Source organism: Daucus carota, chromosome 6 (assembly GCF_001625215.2).
Source record: "Daucus carota subsp. sativus chromosome 6, DH1 v3.0, whole genome shotgun sequence".
NCBI classification, from domain to species: Eukaryota; Viridiplantae; Streptophyta; class Magnoliopsida; order Apiales; family Apiaceae; genus Daucus; species Daucus carota.
This window is the reverse complement of record NC_030386.2, coordinates 34942873-34963358: the sequence shown is the minus strand read 5'-3', so window position 1 is coordinate 34963358 and position 20486 is coordinate 34942873. Positions and strand designations below refer to the sequence as shown.

Below are 20486 nucleotides of genomic sequence, written 5' to 3'. Positions count from 1 at the left end.
CAGAGTATGGCCAGGAGGAAGGGGGAGAGGAGGGGGTGTTTCTTCGGTGAGTACTATTGAACCTGAAGCTTCGGTTGAGGAGGCTAGCCAAGGAAGCTGTGGAGGAGGTTGTTGAAACACAAGAAGAAGAAGTAGTTGTTGCAGAAGCAGAAGAAGAGTTTTTGCAGAAGAAGAAGTTGTTGTTGAAGAAGAAGGAGAAGAAGTTGTTGAAGAAGAAGAATCCTACTCTGAACCGCCTGAGGAGGCCAAGCTCTTTGTGGGAAACTTGCCTTATGATTATGACAGTGCTAGACTGGCTGAGCTTTTTAATAAGGCGGGTGTGGTTGAGATTGCAGAGGTATCGTTTCTGAATTTCTTCCATTTTATCCCGAATTCACTGAATCAATTTCTGTTTGCTCTAATATTAGTGAAATTTTATACTATTGAATATATTCATATTAGAGGGCATTTGGAAGGTGCATTTCATTTCGAATGATAGATTTCAAATGACAGGATTTGAGTTGTTATTTCAAATTCTAGGTTTATACTATTATTTGAATGTCTTGGATTTCAAATGAAATCCAAATCCATATTCCTAAACAAGTTATTTGTTCAAATTCAGAATTTCAAATAAATACAAGTTGCCAAACGGACCATGAGAAATAAGGATTCAGAATTCGGTTACATATTCTGTTTGTTATTCTTGAGTTGTGTCTCGGTTGATAATGAATTGAAATCGGGTAATAGCCTAATAGGTCAGACTTTGCCACCATAATATATTCCTAGATACTGCATGTAGATGTAAGATTTGAAGATTAGGCAATGCACATTGTTATGTTGTGGAATGAGAAATTTGATGCCATCTTTGGCTTGATTTTTGTAGTTATTATTCATACAATGAAACTAATCTATTTCTCTATCATTTATGATTGCATACTAAGTTCTGGAAAAATGGGATCCTGCTGATTGTGGTTTTGTGTTTTAGGTTATCTACAATAGGCAAACTGATCAAAGTCGAGGATTCGGGTTCGTGACAATGAGTACAGTGGAAGAAGCAGAGAAGGGGGTAGAGATGTTCAGCCGTTATGTAAGATTCTAATTTTACCCTCAGTTTTTGATGATATTAAGTGTGAAAGATTATAATGGAACATAAAGTTTCACTGTAGACTAGTTGGTACAGGCAATTCTACTCGTATGTTGGGATCCACTTTTTAATATTGCAAGGAATGTTTTATTTCTTCTTAGGATTAAAAACATGGATACTTTGTCTCTCTTCTGATATAATTTTGGCATATGGGAGTCGAGGTTCATATATTGTCAGAAACAAGATGGTTGTGTGAGTGAGTTCAGTCTTGTGTAAAAGAAAAGAATGCTGGTATACAGAAGTTATTGGATTTCTAACTCCTCAATGGCCTGATCAGACAGTACTGCTTCCTGTAAAAAATTCAATAATAATGGAAAATTGCATTGAAATTGTGTATTTGTGTATTCATATCGAAATTATAATGTGTGACAGGATCTAGGTGGTCGACTTCTGACTGTGAACAAGGCTGCTCCTAGAGGATCACCACCTCAGAGGGTTTTTGAACCTTCTTTCAGAATATATGTCGGTAACCTGCCGTGGGAAGTGGATAATGGTCGGCTAGAGCAAGTGTTTAGTGAACATGGTAAGGTAATTGATGCCAGAGTTGTATATGACCGTGAGACTGGGCGTTCTCGTGGTTTTGGATTCGTAACAATGGCTAGTGAGACAGAAGTCAATGATGCCATAGCTGCTCTGGATGGGCAGGTAAGAGCCCTGGGAATAGTCTAATTTTGTATTTGTTTCCACTTAATTAAAACTCAATATCTATCAACTTTATCTTTAAAACATGATTCCATCTTAAACTGTCTTCAAGTCTTGGTTATTTTTTTATGATATAAGAAACATTTGCAATGCAGTTATTCGACTAAAATGCATCCCATCATTCTAGCTAGAAAACAAATAGAAATCCGTAGTCAAACTCCATGTAAACCATTGTGTGTCAGTAAACTTAATATATATCTTGACATTGAGACTTGTGGTTGCAGAGTTTGGGTGGAAGAGCTATTCGGGTGAATGTGGCAGAGGAACGTCCAAGACGCAACTTCTTCTAGGACTGAAGAATTCTTATAGTGGGTGAGATGTGCATCATGCCTATAGATCAATCGCAACTTTTCATCATTTTCTTCTTATGAGTTTTGATTATTACCCTTGATACGTGTTCTTGTAAAAGCGGTTTCTATCATTAATATTTTCTTCTTTAAATTTTCACTGTGGAGAAAAGAAAAGAAAAGGGCGCTTTATGCGTACATCATTTGTAAAGATAACAATGAATCAAACTGGATTACTATCATCTGTCATTCCTGTAACAGATAAATTAAGTGCTCTTTTTGCAGTGTAGTAACACAAGGAATCTGTCCTGCTTAGGTCAGATAGTGTTGTGTTATCAGACAGAACAGAATAACTCAAAAGTAAAATTAGATTTGTAATTGGTGGATCGAAGCATGAAGCTGCTGTCCAATCTACCAGGGTCATCAGTGTGTAGATGATAATCAAGTAGCACGGCCATTGACAGATGCAGTCAGAAGTAATTCAATCGATCAAATAAATTGCATGGTATTAATGCTTACAAGGTTCAAACAGAATTGATACTCCAGCTTTAAAGAAAAACAGAAATCGAAAAACAGATTAAGTCTACTAGAGTAGTAGAGCAAATCAGGAAGATGTTGGCATCTGAAATTTGCAAATAGGGCACAAGTGACTCCTGAGTAGCCACTTGGTAATGCAGTCCTTGTGAAACATATGCAAACACGGCATGCACGTCACCTTCTCACCATCATGATACTCTTCCTGACAGATGACGCACTGCTGAACATTCTTATTACCTTCTTCAACTTGTATTCTTGTTGCCCCAAGTGATCTATCGCTGGTAGAGCCGCTGGCACCATGCCCTCGTCTTCATCCTCCATGCCTTGGTCTTGATCCTCCGTTGATTCTTGCCAGTCCTCAACAAGGTGTTCGTGGGGTAGATCCACAATACACAATACGCGGTTTTCTCTGTGATCTTGTTTACTCAGATTTTTCTGACAGAGCTCCTGTGCCTTGCTTATCACTACATTGATGCACTCGGTTTGAACATCCCCATGAACTCCCAAGCGATCCAGAGACCGAGAGATGGCGTTGTAGGCATCTTCAACTCGAAAGAAAACAGCATAGTGTAGGCGAGTAGTCTGATAAACTTCTGAATACTTTGCTCTAATAAAGAGTACTCCTCCATCTTCATGGTAATATTCAGAGGAAGTTGTTTTTCTCACACAAAATTCGAGATTAAGGACCATATCTTCTTCTGTTGCGGATGAATTCTCCATATCTGCTGGACACAGAATAGAGCTGGGCGATCAAAGAGATTTGGTGGCTTGTTTGGTTTTTACCTTGGATGCAAGCTGCCTCAGGATATTTATAGTGTATTAATGTTATTTCTAACTTGAAGAGAATATATTTTTAAACCGACTTCTTTCACTCGTAGGAATCAATAAATTATGCTCCGGTGAGTTTTGTTCATTAAGTTCTCCTATCCAACTGCATACAGCATTTCCACTACTTGATCTCACATATCCACTTTCCAACTAATGTACTCAATGACACTGTAACCTCAGAAGGCTCACTATAAGTTACTTATTGTCAGCTCACTACAAGTTACTTGCGGCAATCCCATTGTCATATTATAGTATCATACTCCCTTCATATTTTAATACCGGTAGTTTAAAATCACATGGTCAATATAATTATTTTTTTCAATTTTCTAATGAAAAAAATTACATAATATTTGTGATCACAAAAAATAAAAATTTATATTAGTTAAATGATTTAAACATCTTAAAATAGTGTTGGGATTGAGTATAATGTTTTTTAGTCCTTTTAGCCCAAGAAATCTATCATTAGATTAGAAAAGGGAGCAAACTATAGTTTGCCACCACTGCCCCTTCTCACCGGAAACGGCGTCGGAGAATTTCGTCAACAAACTCACCGTCGACGACGAGAACACATCGAGAGTTGCAGTCCCCTCAACAGAAACATAAACGAAAAACAGCACTAAAAAAACAGAAACGAGACCGAGCATTCTTTCATCATCAAGAACCAAGAACTAACTAATTAAAGATGATCATCAAAACGTTTCGTAAAAATATATCGAACGCAGAAAAACAACATCAAAGAATATGAACATCTCTACCATCTACCCAAAACATCAAACCTTGTAACGACGACGCGCGGGCAGACTAGGGTTAAACACAATAACCTCCACTCTATTTTCACGTCGGAGACCCGATTCCGTATCGTTCTTTCTCTGAACGGCACGGCCGCCGTTGGAGCCGTCGTAACCACCAATTAAACGTTCTTCAGCCCAGCAATAGAACAAACTCCCGACTACGACACTCACGATTGTCTTCCAATCGATGTTCCAATCGATGCTAACAGTTACATCCACTTTAATTTCTTTCACCTTACCGCCCTTACCGTCGTCAAGGCGGTGATTAAAATTCATTTTCATTGTTTGAGCGACAATTAGATCGTCTTGAAAGTTAAACCCTAATTATGGCGTATTTATAGTTGATCGCAACGACTGATACGCGAAAATAATGGACTCAAAACTATATCTGCTTCGCATGCAGGGTCCTTAGTTCTTTTTTTTTTTTTTTGAAACAAAAGGCTTTCATTACTTCTTCAAATCATCCAAAATAATCTCCACCAAATGAGTAGGAGGAGATGTAAACACAATAAAGCAATTTAACATACAGGGAACTCTTGCCAAACAATGAGCTACCCTATTAGCTTGCTTACGAACATGACATAAACGAATACTTGGAGAATCTTGAAGCATGAGTCTGCACTGCTCCTGGATATAACAACTTCTAGCAAATTCACCGTGCCTTCCATCAGTGCTCGACATACTAGCAGGGAATCAGATTCAAGAGTAACCCTCTGAATTGATTGTTCCATAATCCATGATAAAGCCTCCCTTACACCAATACATTCAGCCTCCATTACAGTTGCTGGCCGGGGTAACGAAATACACTTACCTCCTACAAATGCTCCTTCCTGATCACGAAGTACCATGCCTACAGAAAAAGATTCATGTCCCGGGAAAAATGATGCATCAACATTAAGTTTCAGCTCCCCTGGTTCTGGAGGTTGCCATCTTCTCAATTTGCTGGCTCCCTTAACGTTCACAGCTCTCCTGTCCACACTTGTTTTACGAGCAGACTTCCACTCATTATACACTTTAAACGTGTTCTCCATAGCAATTGTAGGGTTCATCCATTGGTTCTGCCAGACCTTTTTGTTTCTCCAAAACCAAATACCCCAAAGCACCAGGCAGATAGAGACAATCTCTTCATGTTTAGCAGTGGCCAATTTCTGAAGTAACCAATCTGGAGCTGAATACACCTCCCTCATGTTATACTTGAGATCAACAGATTGCCAACAACTCTCCGCAAATCTACAGTCGAAAAATAAGTGAAGAAGGTGTTCAACATCCGCATTACACATGGGACATGTAATTGGAAGTCTAACACCTTTATGTATCAACCTTATTCGAACTGGGACATTATTCCTGCACAATCTCCAAACAAAAATCTTAACCTTATGAGGGATCGATAATCGCCAAATTCGTCGCCAACCCTCTGATTGAGTACAACTAGAGTTACCAGTATAAAGGTCTTGCCAAACACGATATCCAGTCTTCACATTATATATTCCATCAGTCGACTTGGACCACACTATTCGATCTTCAACTTGACGTTGCGGCACAATCGTTGCCAGAATAGCTAAGGCATCACCATTGCTGAATAACTCACGAACTCTCACAGGATCCCAGATTTTGAACCTGGATAGAATAGAGTCTCCACTTTCTCATTTCGCCCCTCATATATCTGTAAATCATCAACTCTATAGTCATGTTTCTGAGCTAACCAAGGATCTCTCGTTGCTATTACGGACTGGCCATCACCAATCACCCATCGAAAACCTGCAGCCAACTTTTCCTTTGCTTGCCAAATTCCCATCCAGATAAAACTAGGATTTCTACCTTTATTGCTTCCAGAATGCTGCTACATGGAAGTAACGAGCTTTTAAAACTCTAGTGACCAAGAGTTCCGGATTTTGAATGCATCTCCATATGTGTTTTCCCAGCAGAGCTATATTAAACCCATACATATTTTAAAACCCATTCCACCTTTGCATTTTGGACCCGTCATTTCCTCCCATGACAACCACCTCACCCCCTTACCTGCAGCAGGTCCCGAACTCCACCAATAAGCGTTAAATTGCCGTTCAATCTCCTGTATTAGAGTTTTTGGGAGCAAAAAGCACATCATGCAATAAGATGGTAGAGCCTGAGCTACATTCTTTATCAGGATTGTTTTCCCTGCTCGAGATATTGGTCTAGACTTCCAGCTATCAATACGCTTACAGACTCTCTCTTTCACAACCCAAAAACTCGCTTTTTGGATCGACCTATTAGAGACGGCAGTCCCAGGTAATTACTTGTTGTAATATCCCCATGAACACCAAGAATATTAGAAATTTCCTGCTGCTTATCCCTTCTAACATTCGAGCTATAAAACACCCCGGACTTCAAGTAATTCACTGCCTGGCCTGAGCTATTGCATAATCACTCAATAATCTTTTGATAGTAAGAGCTTCATCACTCGTTGCTTTAAAGAAGAGAAAGCTGTCATCAGCAAAAAGGAGATGAGAAATCTCTGGAGCACCTGGACAAACCTGACACCCATGAATGTGACCTGCCTCTACTGCATCATTTAATAGGTTTGACAACCCATCCACACAGAACAAAAATAGATACGGCGAGAGTGGATCTCCCTGTCGAAGCCCTCTCTTAGGTATTATTGGACCTACATTCATTCCATTAAAGCACACATCATAAGACACAGTAGTAACACATCTCATCATCCAGCTAATCCACTTTGAGTTAAAACCAAGAGCCTGCATTCTCCATTTTAAGTAATCCCAATTCACTCTATCATATGCTTTGCTAATATCTAGCTTCAGAGCTACCTCTCCCTCACTACCCCGTTTATCGCCTCTCATGATGAATCAACTCGAAGGCCACCACCACATTATCAGTTATACATCTACCTGCACAAAAGCAGACTGTTGTTCAGAAATGAGCCCCGGTAATACATGCTTCAGCCTATTTGCTAGCACCTTAGCCATTATTTTGTATAAAACATTACATAAGGCTATAGGTCTATATCCTTGAGAGAGCAGGCGTTGTCTTTTTTAGGAATTAAGACAACATTGGTATGATTCAAATCAGCCGGAAAAGAATTACCTTGTAACCAGTCACGACAGCACTCGAATACATCCTTACCTAACACCTTCCAAAAGTTTTGATAAAACGCTGGATTTAAACCATCCGGGCCTGACGCCTTGTCAGGATGCATTTGACTCATGGCTACAGAAAATTCTTCATAAGATACATCTGCAGTCAATGCTTGATTCTGCATCTGATTTACAATCCTGGACTGCTAGTGCTTATGTTCGATCCTACTTCCGTTGGAGCTTCAAAGACTCGTTGATAATAATCTTTAATCAACTCACCCATATCTTCCGCCTTATCGATTCGAACTCCATCATCATTAACAAGAAAATTAATTCTGTTTGCCTTCTTTCTTGCTGTGGCAGATGCATGAAAAAACCGGGTATTTTCGTCTCCTTCTTTGAGCCAGAACAATTTAGCGCGCTGTTTCCAATACATCTCCTCATGTAATAGAGTTTCATTAAGTTTGTCTCTCACTGCTAGATACTCCTTAACGCTATGATCATCAGTTCTCTCTCTTAAGGAGTCGAGGATAGCTTTCTGTCTCCGTACTTTCTCTTTAAATTTGTTGAAAAAATCTCTTCCCCATTTTTCCATAAAACGCGAGACTGACATCAGCTTGAGCATCAGATGAGACACAGGAAGATTCTCCCAACAATTCTTGACATCTGAGATAAATGAAGGATCTTTTAGCCAGGTGTTTTCAAATTTAAACCTGAAAACTTTCTTTGACATTGTGGTTTCTACTAACTTCAGAAACAGAGCTTCATGGTCCGAAACAGGCGTTGAGACCACCGTTAGATTACACAAAGGGAATAAACTCCACCAATTTGAATTTGCAAAGGCTCTGTCTAATCGCTCCCTAACCCATGCACTTGTTCCTCGTCCTCTTTCCCAAGTAAAACGACCCCCACTCAACTCAACTTCAGACAAAGAACTCATATCTAAAGCATGACGAAAACCACGCATAAGGTGCTCAGGATGTGGATGAATACCTTCCTTATCCGTGGAATAGAGAAGATCATTGAAGTCGCCCATAACACACCAGGGGAGTGTTGATAGAGTGGCTAGCTTACAAATTAGCTCCCAAGATTGTTTCCTCCTACTGCTCTCCGGCATTCCATAAAAACATGACAACCTCCACTTCGGAATATTATTTTCATTGAAAATTACATCCACGTGATTTTGAGAATAACTTGAGACAAAACACTCCGCTCGACTATGCCAAAAAACAGCAAGACCTCCACTCCGGCCAATACGATCAACCGAAAAACATTGAGCAAAACCCATTTTTATTCTTAACTCTTCTACTTTACTAGCTACAGAAATCGTTTCCATCAAAAATACCACATCAGGATTGCGATCTCGGACAAGATCACAGAGAGCTCGAACTGTAGGGGCCTTCCCTAATCCCCTACAGTTCCAACTTAGGCAATTCATTGGCGCTGGCTAGCTTGCCTCGCAAGCTTAGCCAATACAGAAGATGAAGATTCAGTGCAATCCAAACTAGAAAGCCCAGAATCTGTTGTTTTGTTGTTATACTCTTTATCCATGTCCATTACTTCATTTGGTCCAGTTCGTTGTCTTTTCCTGTCCTCAAGAAGCAGCCCATCCTGCTCTTCAGCCCCAGGCCCAATATTTTGAACTACTTTTTGGTTTCCCTCCTTATCCCTTCCTATAATACCGCCTTGGAGATTTGATTCCATATTATCCTCTAGTTCCTCCCGTCCTCCTCGCTGAGATCCCCCTGAATGCGCTCCAATATAATTTTGAATATTTTGGATCTTATCCTTCCCTGAAATCTCGCCCCAACCTTCCGAGTTTTCCCTCCCTCAGCCATTTGCTGCGGCCCTGCGCCACCCCCCTGCGCGGTGGAGCCCTGAGCCACCCACCCCATCCTTTCCCCTCCTCCTCCATTCCAACGTTCAACCTTTTTTTGCATGATCGTTCTGTATGAGATAGAACCCCACATTGAAAGCAAAAATCACCCAGCTTCTCATATTTGCATGTAACAACAAACTCAGTTCTGTCTCGCTTACAGATTTTCTTCCTCCTCTTCAATGGCATCCTTACATCCAGCCTTATCTTCAATCTCATATACTCCCTCCATATGCTCGAGTTGTTGCTACTGTCATACAACACAAATTTTCCAAAAAAGTTTCCCAATTGTCGTCCTACTGCTTCAGTCATGAAACTAGTTGGAAGATCATATATTTGCACCCAAAACTCTACCTCGTTCAGTGGAACTTTTGTTGGGTCTCCCCCGGCTGGAATTGTGTTTGTAACGAGAATGGCATTGTCAAACGTCCAAGGCCCGTTGTTCATCATCCACTGCATGTCATCCTTATGAAAGAACTGAAACAAATACAGGCCCGCCGTTAAAGTTTTAATACTAATCCCCATAGCCGGTCTCCAAATGTCCGCCAGTTTAGATTTCATTGCTCGAACATTCAGACTCTTCTCTGTTAGAAATCTTCCCACTACACACAACTCAAATCGATTCCCAGTCTCCTCAAACTCCTCGTCAAATACTAGTTCCTCCTCTTCTTCATTTGTGATATCAAGGTCTTCCATTAGCTTGTCTAGATCTGCATCTTTAGCCATTGCGATACGCCTCTCACACTGCTTTTGCAAGGAATGGAGAGAAAAACAAACCCTCTCACACTTTCATGGAGAGAAAAGTCTATGTTTTTATGAAATGGTTTGTTATATTTCTACTCACTCCGTTCCGTCTAGTTGTTTACGTACGCGGTCCTTAGTTCTTTTAAAAAATAAATCAAGCTTAATTAAAAACAATGATTTTTTTCTCAAAGGGTTTTCTCGAGGGGTTTTAACGAGACCCGATTGGTGAATATCTTTTCAGACATTAGAGGTCATATTATTTAAATGTTAGGAGTATTTGCTTAGTTTTCGATTAGACGATATACTTTTATGCATGAAGGAACCCGTTCCGTCGGACATTGTATTATGGATACTTAATATTAATGGAAATTTATTTTTTTTTCAAAAAAGAATATAATGATTTTTTGTTTAAAGTAAAGAAGGTAATTAAGTGATAGGTAAACTTGGCTTATAAATTTTTAAAAGTTTTTAAATAACTTTTACTTATAAATTAATTTAGAGTTTGGTAATTTAAATATATAAATTAAAAAAATCAAATTATTAAAATAAGAGAAACTTTATCAATGAGTAAAGTTTACTATATACTAAAATTTAAGGAAGTTCATAACAAAATGCAAATCACCATAAAAATCCAAAACAATCTAGCATTTCTAACTTTCGGCTTCTGACTTAATAAATTCAAAAGAAGTACTTCTGGCTTAAATTCAAAAATAATTTTACATGTTTTTTGCATCGTTGTGTGTGTAAAAAATAATTTTGAACTATAATACATAAACACGACATTTTTTTCCGTCCCCTTTTATTTGTCATTTTGACATTTTGCAAGTAACTTAAGGTGAGTAAAAAACATAATTCCGCTTATTATTTTTAAACTTTTCTTTTGTGAATAAAAATATAAACTATAAATTTTAATTCATAAAAAAAAATTAAAAATAATAAGTAGAAGTATGTTCTTTAGTCATCTTAAGTTACGTGCAAAATGTCTGACAAGTAAAAACGGACGAAGATAGTATTAGTTTTCTTATTCTCTACATATTTATGTTATCTGGCGTATTATGCTAACTTTGATATACATCATATATTGGTATCTGAGAACTGAAATTGATTATGTTACAAAACTTTGCACAATGCTACTTATTTACAGGTTTAACACATCTGGGTACTTGGTTAGTGCTGAATGTGCCTCCTACAGGGCTGAAATGTTCACATGGTCTCGGTATCTGACAATATCTGATGGTGGAAGACGGCCGGAGCAGATATGATACACTGTAGTGAACAGTGGAAACATCTGTAGACATCCCCTTTGGCTTAGAACAATATAAACCTCCTTGGCTGTTAATGCACCCTGCAAAAGTTATAGGACACCACATTTAGCAACATTGTGATTTTACTGTTTTATCGCTCAGATCCAATGTAAATCGTTAAACGTTCCAATGTCGTTAAGAGGTTCTGCATACTTATTCTATTTAAGCAGATGCATTTAAGCTGTGAGATGTTGAGTTTGAGATATGGTAACAGTAAAAGGTGCTGGTTCTGGTATTCAATGATATTACGCAAGTGAAAAATCAGTATTGCAAATAAGAACTCTTCATTCAGTTCAAACTTTAATTAGTCCATAAAAATAAGAAGTATATTTACCTGTAACTTCTGGCCCTGCAGCATTTCAGCTTCAAGCTCATCAAAGGATCTGTTAAAGAAATTACAGACAAACACTGATTAGAAACAATGACATTTAAAAAAAAATAATAAGATAAGATCTTGTAGCAGGGATAACCTCTTGCCACCATTCTTGGCAAATGCCTCAGCACATTTCCTGTTTCTCCCCCCCACTGTCACAGTAAAGAAATTTATAATGTCGTTTGTTCAAAGTATAAGCCACTGACAGACTCACACACACAAAAACAGATACAAGTCTCCTTACAGCAAGTGGTTACAAGATCAGCTACACCGCAGCTCTCGAAAAAGGTCGCATCACTAACTGAGGGAAACAGCATCTTGCAGAAGGCTCTCATTTCATTTAAGCCAATTCTCATTATTGCAGCCTAAATAGATGAATGGACAGAGAAAGAATAAAGGCATAGAATTTAACGCATGTGCACATGTTCTAAGAAACACAAGTTCAATAAAGATTATGCAATTACCTTTGTATTGTTTCCTAACTCTAGGCCATCCACTAATCCTGTTTCAGAAATTCCAATTAATTAATAAGTTTAAGGTACCTGATGAATATTTAAGTACATTGAGCAGAAACAAATAAGAAACCTGCTGCTATAGCCACAACATTTTTCAGGGTGCCACATAGTTCAACTCCTTCCACATCTTGAACCTATTTTATCAAAATGAAATATCATTCAGAGTACAAGACTACACAAAATTATATAAGCATTCATAGCATAATGGGTTCCTCTTATTATAGAACAATACCAGCGCAATATGTAATCAATTATCATATAGTATAAAAAGAAGATTCAACAACACTAGAATGTTGTTTTTACATACCGCTGACACAGAGAAAAAGTTAGTGTTAAATAGCCGCACCCATTCATCTGCAGTCGGTTTGTTTTCTGCGTATCCTACTGTTGCTTCACTAAACTGCTCCACAGCAATCTGCATAATTATGCTCCCATTGTCATCAAAAACAGATATACAAAATGTCAGAAAGTATAATATACACAATATTATTGACAGCTAAACACTTTCAGTTACCTCATTAGCAATGTTGGCCCCCATTAAAACACAGCAGTCAATTTGAAGGCTATCCTTGATGAGTTTAGACACCATATTTGGACCTTCTGGCTTTAGATCCATACCTTTAATCAGGGAGATTCCTACCGCGTCCTGCCTTATATTTCCGGCTAGCTTTTTGCATATACCATCAATAAATTGATGTGGTGTTACAAAAACCAACATATTTGCATCTTTCACTGCAGATAACCCCCCTCAAGAATTCAGTAACGATCACCAAATGCTGCACAAAGTTGATTAAACATATTTTTTGAGGGCCTACCCCTTGTGAGGATTCTAATGCAAGACCTTGTACAACTAGGCTATCCCGAATCCTCAATTTTATTAAAAATTGTATTGACACGGATTAGTTACATAAGCCGGGCTGGTCCGTTCATTAAGCCAATGAAGCAATGGTTTGAAGCCCCCAAAATTTAGAAGGTCCAAAATTAATAATTTCTATGTTAAAATACCTTGAAAAAGTTATTGATTCTAATAAATTTAGTATAAAATAGATAAAACAAACTTCTAAATTTTTATCATATCAGGTTATGGAATGAAAAGATGTAGAGAAAATGTCGGAGAATCACAGGAATTTAAGTGTTGAATGGATAAAAAATGGCCTTGATATAAATTTTGCTCGAGGCTCCCAAAATGATTGGACCGGCATGTACACAAGTCGCCAAATGATAAGTAACTTTAAACAAAAATAGTTGTGTTACCTGCACTTACAACGTCAGGGTCAGCAACAACATTTTCACCCAGCTTTATTCCAGGAAGATATTTCACATTTTCCTGAAAAATAAAATCAATTCAATTCATCATCAAGGGAATTTCCCATATCATAAGCATGAACTACAACATTTAAGTATGATAAATTTACGTGCTTCTGGTTGATAACATCAGAGAGTTTTTCTCCGCTTGGCAAAGTCTCCTCGAATACCCACATTCTCACTTCATCTGAATTTCATCAATAGACCATCAAAACACCAAAAAAAATGAAATTACCCTAAGTTTTCAAAGAACTCAAAAATATATTCATGCATGCTTATTAATCAATATAGAGATGCATGTACATTGAAAATTGAGAAAAGGAGAGATGAGAAACCATGGAAAGAGGAAAGCTTGAGGGTGTTGGAGGCGACGAGCTTGGCTGCAACACTGCCCCAATTACCACTGCCAACAATTGCAACTTTTGATTTACTTGAAGCCATTTAAATGGATCAGCAAGGATCAGAAAAGCAGATAATATAGAGAAATAATATGAAAATGCAAAAAAAATAAATGAAGTTAATGACAAGTTTATAAATTGAAATTAAGCGGAGAGGAGGAAGAATAGGAGGAAGAGAAATGTGAATAAAGAAGATGTGAGACACGTATCATGGATGAAGGAGTATGTTTAATGTTGAAAGCACATTTCTCAAACTGCCAATAAGTCAATAACTGACTCATTTATTCAATTGACTTTTAGCTTTTTTTATTTGGGCTTTTCTTGTCTTGATGATATTGTTTTCCTACTCTTTAAGGTAAGCTTTTAATATGTCAAGAAAACAAATAAGCTTTTTTTTTTTATACTTTTGATGTCACAGGTTAATCACATTAGATAAAACTTGGAACTCAAATTCATGTAAATGTTTGAAACTTATTCAAACAAATATTCTGCTCTTCTCTTGCTTTTCATTCCAATATTTTTAAAACCTCGACTCCAAGTGGACAAGACTTGTGCTAGGGTTTCCAGCTTATTAAGCTCTGTTTGAATCCTTTATCTACGAATATATAAAATATGCCATTTATATGGCCAGGCACTCGAACACTGGCATAACCAGTGAAAAATGCAGACAATTATTGTCTTGCTTCATAATCTTTATTCGAAAATGTATACGAATTGTTACACAATATATATTGTCTGGATCAATTTGCTTGCGCCAGTATGAATCAGGTAGGGGCAGACCACCTCTCTCTACTCAGAACCTCCTCTTCAAACAAAACTAGCTTTGGCAAACACTATAGAGTTTCTAAGGAGCTCTGTCAAATGGTTGTGTGTCATTGTAACAAGTATCCCAAACAGCTTCCATAGCATCCTTAGCAGCTGGTTCCGGACAGTTTGGATTATTGACCAAGGACTTCATGACTCTTCTTTTTATACACTCCTACAAAATTCAGATAAAGCGTATAAGATTTGTATTGGGGAGTTAAATACAATTCGACAAAAAAAGCCAAGGTCACACATAATTGGATTAGTTTTAAATAAATAATTGGAATAAACAGCGCAGACAGCTTCCAAGGTACAAGGCTTGATTAGCAAAAGTTTTGAAATGCCAACTATAAGATGACACATAGGTAGCAACATACCCCTTTAAGAAATAAATTAGCTGAAGTGGACTGTAGGTAAAATTATACTATAACTGGTAATTACTATACACGGTATATTTAGCATATGTTTTTCATGCTAATCTCTTCTTTAGGGCACATGAAGTTCTAAGCTTACCGCCATAGGAGCTGCTGACACAACTGCCCCAGTTATGCTAACAAATTTCCACAGACAATCGGAAGAATCAATCCTAACTCCAGGGTTCTTTTAGAAATTTTAATAATATAGAGAAAGACTTAATGCAATATTTAGATGTGTTACTGCGCGTATATTAAAACATTAATGCATGAAGCCCGAGATAATAAGAAGACCAGGTGTTAATAAGTTCTGGCTGACACAAACATTCAACTCTTCGCTTACTCGTCTTACAATTTTTATATTTTCAAATGCCTCTATTTCATAGGAGTCACACTAGTAAAGTAACTCCTGAATCGTGATAAGCCTCCACAACTCTGTGCCTCTATGGTTTTAAGCAATATGAACAAAAATACAATTTTTGCATCATAAACAACAATACAATTTTGATAATCAACTTTTTAGATTGTCAAGCATCTGGTAGGTGGTAAGAGACAGAAGCCTAAAACTTTGATTGCCAGGTTCTCTCTTCTTTATCTTCACTTGGTTTAAGAAGAACTGACACAATGTTCGGAGGAAGAAAAACTTACTTGTTCATGTCCTCGTATCTTCATGAATCCCCGCAGGAATTCTCTTTTATAGTGGCAATCACCACTAAGATGGCCAGCTCGAATCTGTTCCAGATAATACATTGAGAAATATTCAGTGTGAAAGATGGTGCAACAGGCCAACAACCAAACGACTCAGTGAAAGCACAGTTGGAGACATGCATACCTCACTACATGCATGATGAGCACAGTTAGCCCAGTCCAGATTTGCAGAGCGGCAATCATCATACGCATGAATTAGCTCGTGTATGACTACTTGATTGACCTCATCTTGCATAGTTAACCTATTACTACATACTACTATCTGAAAAATGAAACAGATATGACAATTGCATGAGTTTAAGGTCAATATCAAAACATAAAGAAGAAAACAGGAAATAAATATTAAAGCACATTCAATTACCATACAATCTTGAAGCTGCAATAAATTTACTTAAATATTTGATCAGAAATAAGGTTGTTTAGTGATAATAGAAATACAATGAAATTTCTCTACCACTTTTGGTAGTGCGATGACTGATGGGAAAGTACAGTTCTTGGTCAGCGATCACAATGTAAAGTTATGAAATAATCAGCAGGGAATCTCTAGAATTTTCTTTTTCAAATCAAATCATGACAAAGTTTTAACTGCAGCATACAGCACAAACTTATATATTATCTTAAATAAGCTGGTCAAAAACTTAAACTACCATAAACATGGTAGTAAGCATATTGATTTGATCTCAAATATTAACAGGTTGAGACCTGCATTTCTTCATCAGAATTAATCTCATTGTGAGTCTTCAATCAAATTCTATTTTTTTTAAGTATTTTGTACTTGTCAACTAGATAAGTAAGTGCATACAAGTTATTGTTAGAAAATCATTTTCATTATCTTTTAGCTAAAAATTAAAAAGATCCTAAAACACGTATGATATTATGTATTAATATTTCAAAGATGTTTAATACATTTCTATTATCAGTAGAAAAGTAGTAATATATGGTTTTCCTACAAGTAATAAAATTTCTGAGGATCAAAGGATGCCTAGTGGTAATGGTGTATCCCTTCCAATGCTAGATCAATAGTTTGAAATTTCCCGTTTCCTAAAAAGATAATGTAATTATGAAAGAAAAAGATAACCTGCTCCACAAACATAACTAGCTTTGTATTTTTATATGTCAATACTCTTGGTCAGCTGTGTGGTTAGATTATTCTTCTTAAGCCATAAGTTATACAGTATATTTTTTCTTTCTTTCAACTGCATTTGAAATAATTACTTGTTAAATGTCTTATGTATAATCATAGCAGAAATGAGTGAAATAAAGCCTATATCCTATCTAAGAAGAGCATGAGTTGTCCAGTTCCTCCACAACCAAGACATCTGCTATCCTGCTGGATATATTTATAGCTCAAAAAGGACTGTGTCGGTACACCATCTCAGCATGGGTATTCTCCTATCTTCAAGAGACCAAGTTACCAAGAAGACCACACACCAAATTCTGCAGCTTTCATATCCATATATCCAAGAAACGCCATTCCAACCAAATTTCAAATTAATAAAAAAAAATTAGCCATATCTTCTAAAAGACTCAATTAACTTTATAGTTGATAATTGCTCAAATGGCGAAACTTTTACCTAGAGCTTGGGTCAGTGCACTTTCAGAAAGAATCATCACTATGCCCACCTAATATAAACATATTGGTCGCCAAAGAAGACATACCCCACCCACCCACTTTAATAGGTTACCCTGCATCCATGGCTCGCCTCTAGACCGGAAAGTTTCCACTATCATGAAATCTGTTTCTTTTCCCAAATCAGTGCGAAACCATTCAATAAGTATGTCACAAATTAACCACCAGCATCTCTAACAAACTTTCATTTTTTTGTCATTTAGTACCACACTACAAAGTCAGTGACCCCTATACTATGTTCATTTGGCTTGACCTTCCTCTTCCAAGATATTGCATCACTAAAGTAGAGTTAGGTTTCATCGTAACAAAGTGTCCTTACAAAGACTACAAACTTGTACCGCAGTTTGAGGTTGTAGGTTAACGACATACTTACATATCAATATATAAAGAAATGAGTTATGCTGGAAGCCTACAAAGCTTACATGAAGCTTCCTTTTCTTTTCTCTTTTGCTCATATAAAATTTAAAGCTATACATCTAAATTTAAAATTAAAAAAATAATAAAGAAACAATTCACTCTCTTGTTTGTTAAAAAATACAATGGATGCCTAGAAGCAAACTAGGTCAAAAAGCAAGGCCTACTACTTGTAAAACAGCAAACCATAATACTTGTAAATTGATAAGATGCTATACCGATGACTGTGTATCGATAAAGTTATCTGCACTATGAAACAGAAAATTCATTGAGGTAAATTTTTTTAATCTTTTACTAATTTCGACACATTCACAAGATACAATAAAGACTTTGGGTAAAACACATAAAGAGAAATTTTGGACAAGCTACTTTTCCTTTCCTATGACCAAAGATCATAGTTACGAGTCCTCTTTCTCCTCATTGTACACTTAATCTTCTAAATATTTGAAATTTATGTGACATGGACATATCCAAACATGTATCTATAAAGAGAAGAAACGGGCAGATATACAAATACAAATCAGTGTAATCATTACCCCTTCACCAGAAATAACCACCAGCAACCGAATTTTCGCAATCAACAGCTTTAATGAAATTATCACCAATATTACAACCAGTTTTTCCCATCTGTTCCCTCAAAAACTTCACCATCGGAGCTGCAATTACATTCCAATTAAAATTTCAACAAAGATTCAAACTATCTTCCACTAGATGAATACGCTTGTAACCCAAGAATTTTATTCATTAATCAAAATCACAACTTCACTCTCCCTAACATATTAGCACACGAAAAATTATTCATTTAACAAAATTATCCATTATAATTACTCTACAAGATGGTATATCATCAAGCAACATAAAACCCAACTCAATTCAAGCATTGTATCACTAAGAGACTATAATTATAAACCAAAACATATAATTGATATAAATATACACAAGCAAAAAGAGAAATGATAGAGGGGTACTTCTGAGGCTTCTACGTATCATGTTTTCGCATTCTTTAACACCCATTCCTTGTTTATTGTAAAAGCTGCTGCCGCCGCCGGCTTTCACGTCGGAATCTGCGTCCATTTTTGTTGTTGGCGAGTCTTCTGATGAATTTGAATTGCAGTGATGGTCTTGTTGGACTTGCATACATACATATCTGAATCTGAGGGCTGGGGCAATGTATGGACTTCTAAGGCCTTGCTACTGTGTGTGGGCTGTAAATATGGGCTCATAGACCATGTAATATTCTACCCACAAATCCTGCCTAGTGAATGGTCGTACAGATATTTTAAGTTAAAAAAAGTAGAGATATTTTTCACGGGATAATTAATTCTAACGTCCCTGAACTATACGCTGTTTATTATCTAGGTCCCTATCTTATTTTTTACATTAATACGATCCCTAAACTTCATAATTTTCTGATTCGGATCCTTCCGTTAAAAGTCAACTAACCTCCGTTAGTCAATGCTTACGTGGCAAATACAAAAAATAAAAATTAAAACAATAATAGCTGACTCATCACCATCCTCTCTTCTTCTTGATCTTGGATTTGAGAGAAACGGGGGAGTGTACATATATTAACATGTGGTGGAGTATATATACACACATACTTACATTCTCGCATATAGATACACACAACATTTGTGTGTATGTGTAATGCAAATAAATGTATTAGGTCTGATTGATGAGTTTTCTGTTTAGTTTCTCCCTTCAATTCTTCTGCTGCATATCCTAGGGAGGCAGAGATAGGGAGAGAGAGATCAAGAAGAGAGGATGGTGATAGAAGAGAGTATTGTTATGAGCTATTACTGTTTTAATTTAATTTTTTGTATTTGCCACGTAAGCATTGACTAACAGATGTTAGTTGACTTTAACGGAAGGATCTGAATCAAAAAATTTAAAATTTAAGGATCGCATTATTACAAATAATAGGATAGGGACTTAGGTAATAAACAGCCTATAATTCAGGACGTTAGAATTAATTATCCCTATTTTCACGGTACATTTGTAAAATTGGTTTTTTCTGATAATATCATTATATTTATTTTTATTTTAATAATCCTGTACTTTTGATTTTCTGCGTATAATACCCTCATAGAAAAGATATAATTACAAGAGTTCAGTAGTATAGAGAAAAGAGTCCCAAAATCACAATTTTAGTACATAATGCCTCAAATGTTACTGTTCAAGAAAATGATCCACACTATCACTTCAAAACACAATTTCAAGTTTAATTTTACATTTTTCACTAAAACGCAACAAGAAATCACATTTTATCGCTTTCATTTTTCAAATAAGCAAAAACGTAACACGATGTTACGTTTTAGTGACTAGAAATGTAACACGAAGTTATGTTTTAGATATTTATTTATAAAAAAAATAGTTGAAGTTAACAGTTTTAACATTTTTAGGGTTCATATCTGGGTTTTAAATGATTTTTTTATATTTGAAATTAAATTGACTAACAGTTAGGATTTAGACCTTAAACCCTCGAGTCTAAAGCCTAATTAATTTGAGGCGGGGCCGTGAGGCCCTAAAGCCGAGAAATCAGTATAATAATGTTAATATTCGAACGTAAATTAGCATTTAACATTTTAGGGTTCACATTTGGGTTTAAGAATGATTTATTCATACTTGAAATTAAATTGACAGACGGTAGGATTTAGGAT

At 36.6% G+C, this 20486-nt stretch overlaps 3 protein-coding genes and 1 pseudogene across 3 annotated transcripts; 1 reads left to right on the top strand and 3 right to left on the bottom strand.

Moving 5' to 3' along the window:
• Positions 1-6: 6 nt before the first annotated feature.
• LOC135147283 (28 kDa ribonucleoprotein, chloroplastic-like) lies at positions 7-2272 on the top strand. Its single transcript, XM_064080202.1, has 5 exons — positions 7-35; positions 124-337; positions 965-1066; positions 1496-1768; positions 2050-2272. The coding sequence occupies exons 1-5, from the start codon at positions 7-9 to the stop codon at positions 2113-2115; spliced, it is 684 nt and encodes a 227-aa protein (XP_063936272.1). The 3' UTR covers positions 2116-2272.
• A 6853-nt stretch (positions 2273-9125) lies between these two features.
• On the bottom strand, positions 9126-9944 carry LOC135147282 (uncharacterized). Its single transcript, XM_064080201.1, has one exon. The coding sequence runs from the start codon at positions 9942-9944 to the stop codon at positions 9126-9128; it is 819 nt and encodes a 272-aa protein (XP_063936271.1).
• Positions 9945-10943: 999 nt separating this feature from the next.
• LOC108226875 (glycerol-3-phosphate dehydrogenase [NAD(+)]) lies at positions 10944-13993 on the bottom strand. Its single transcript, XM_017401868.2, has 11 exons — positions 13795-13993; positions 13570-13646; positions 13409-13481; positions 12669-12886; positions 12462-12569; positions 12225-12288; positions 12104-12141; positions 11884-12004; positions 11737-11791; positions 11601-11649; positions 10944-11307 (listed from the first exon to the last, which is right to left on the bottom strand). Exons 1-11 carry the CDS (start codon positions 13898-13900, stop codon positions 11149-11151), a joined length of 1068 nt encoding a protein of 355 aa, XP_017257357.1. The 5' UTR covers positions 13901-13993; the 3' UTR covers positions 10944-11148.
• A 335-nt stretch (positions 13994-14328) lies between these two features.
• LOC135146953 (mitochondrial inner membrane protease ATP23-like) lies at positions 14329-18940 on the bottom strand (annotated as a pseudogene).
• Between the last annotated feature and the right edge of the window lie 1546 nt (positions 18941-20486).

What these genes read in the sequence shown, in the direction of transcription:
- LOC135147283 (XM_064080202.1), top strand. Translation starts at nt 7, where the DNA reads ATGGCCAGGAGGAAGGGGGAGAGGAGGGG. An exon ending in AGGAAGGGGGAGAGGAGGGG is followed by an intron (nt 36 to 123) that starts GTGTTTCTTCGG and finishes TTGAAACACAAG; the next exon opens with AAGAAGAAGTAGTTGTTGCA. An exon ending in TAGCTGCTCTGGATGGGCAG is followed by an intron (nt 1,769 to 2,049) that starts GTAAGAGCCCTG and finishes TTGTGGTTGCAG; the next exon opens with AGTTTGGGTGGAAGAGCTAT.
- LOC135147282 (XM_064080201.1), bottom strand. Translation starts at nt 9,944, where the DNA reads ATGGCTAAAGATGCAGATCTAGACAAGCTAATGGAAGACCTTGATATC.
- LOC108226875 (XM_017401868.2), bottom strand. Translation starts at nt 13,900, where the DNA reads ATGGCTTCAAGTAAATCAAAAGTTGCAATTGTTGGCAGTGGTAATTGG. An exon ending in ATGTTATCAACCAGAAGCAC is followed by an intron (nt 13,482 to 13,569) that starts GTAAATTTATCA and finishes TTTATTTTTCAG; the next exon opens with GAAAATGTGAAATATCTTCC. An exon ending in GCCAAGAATGGTGGCAAGAG is followed by an intron (nt 11,650 to 11,736) that starts GTTATCCCTGCT and finishes TTTCTTTAACAG; the next exon opens with ATCCTTTGATGAGCTTGAAG.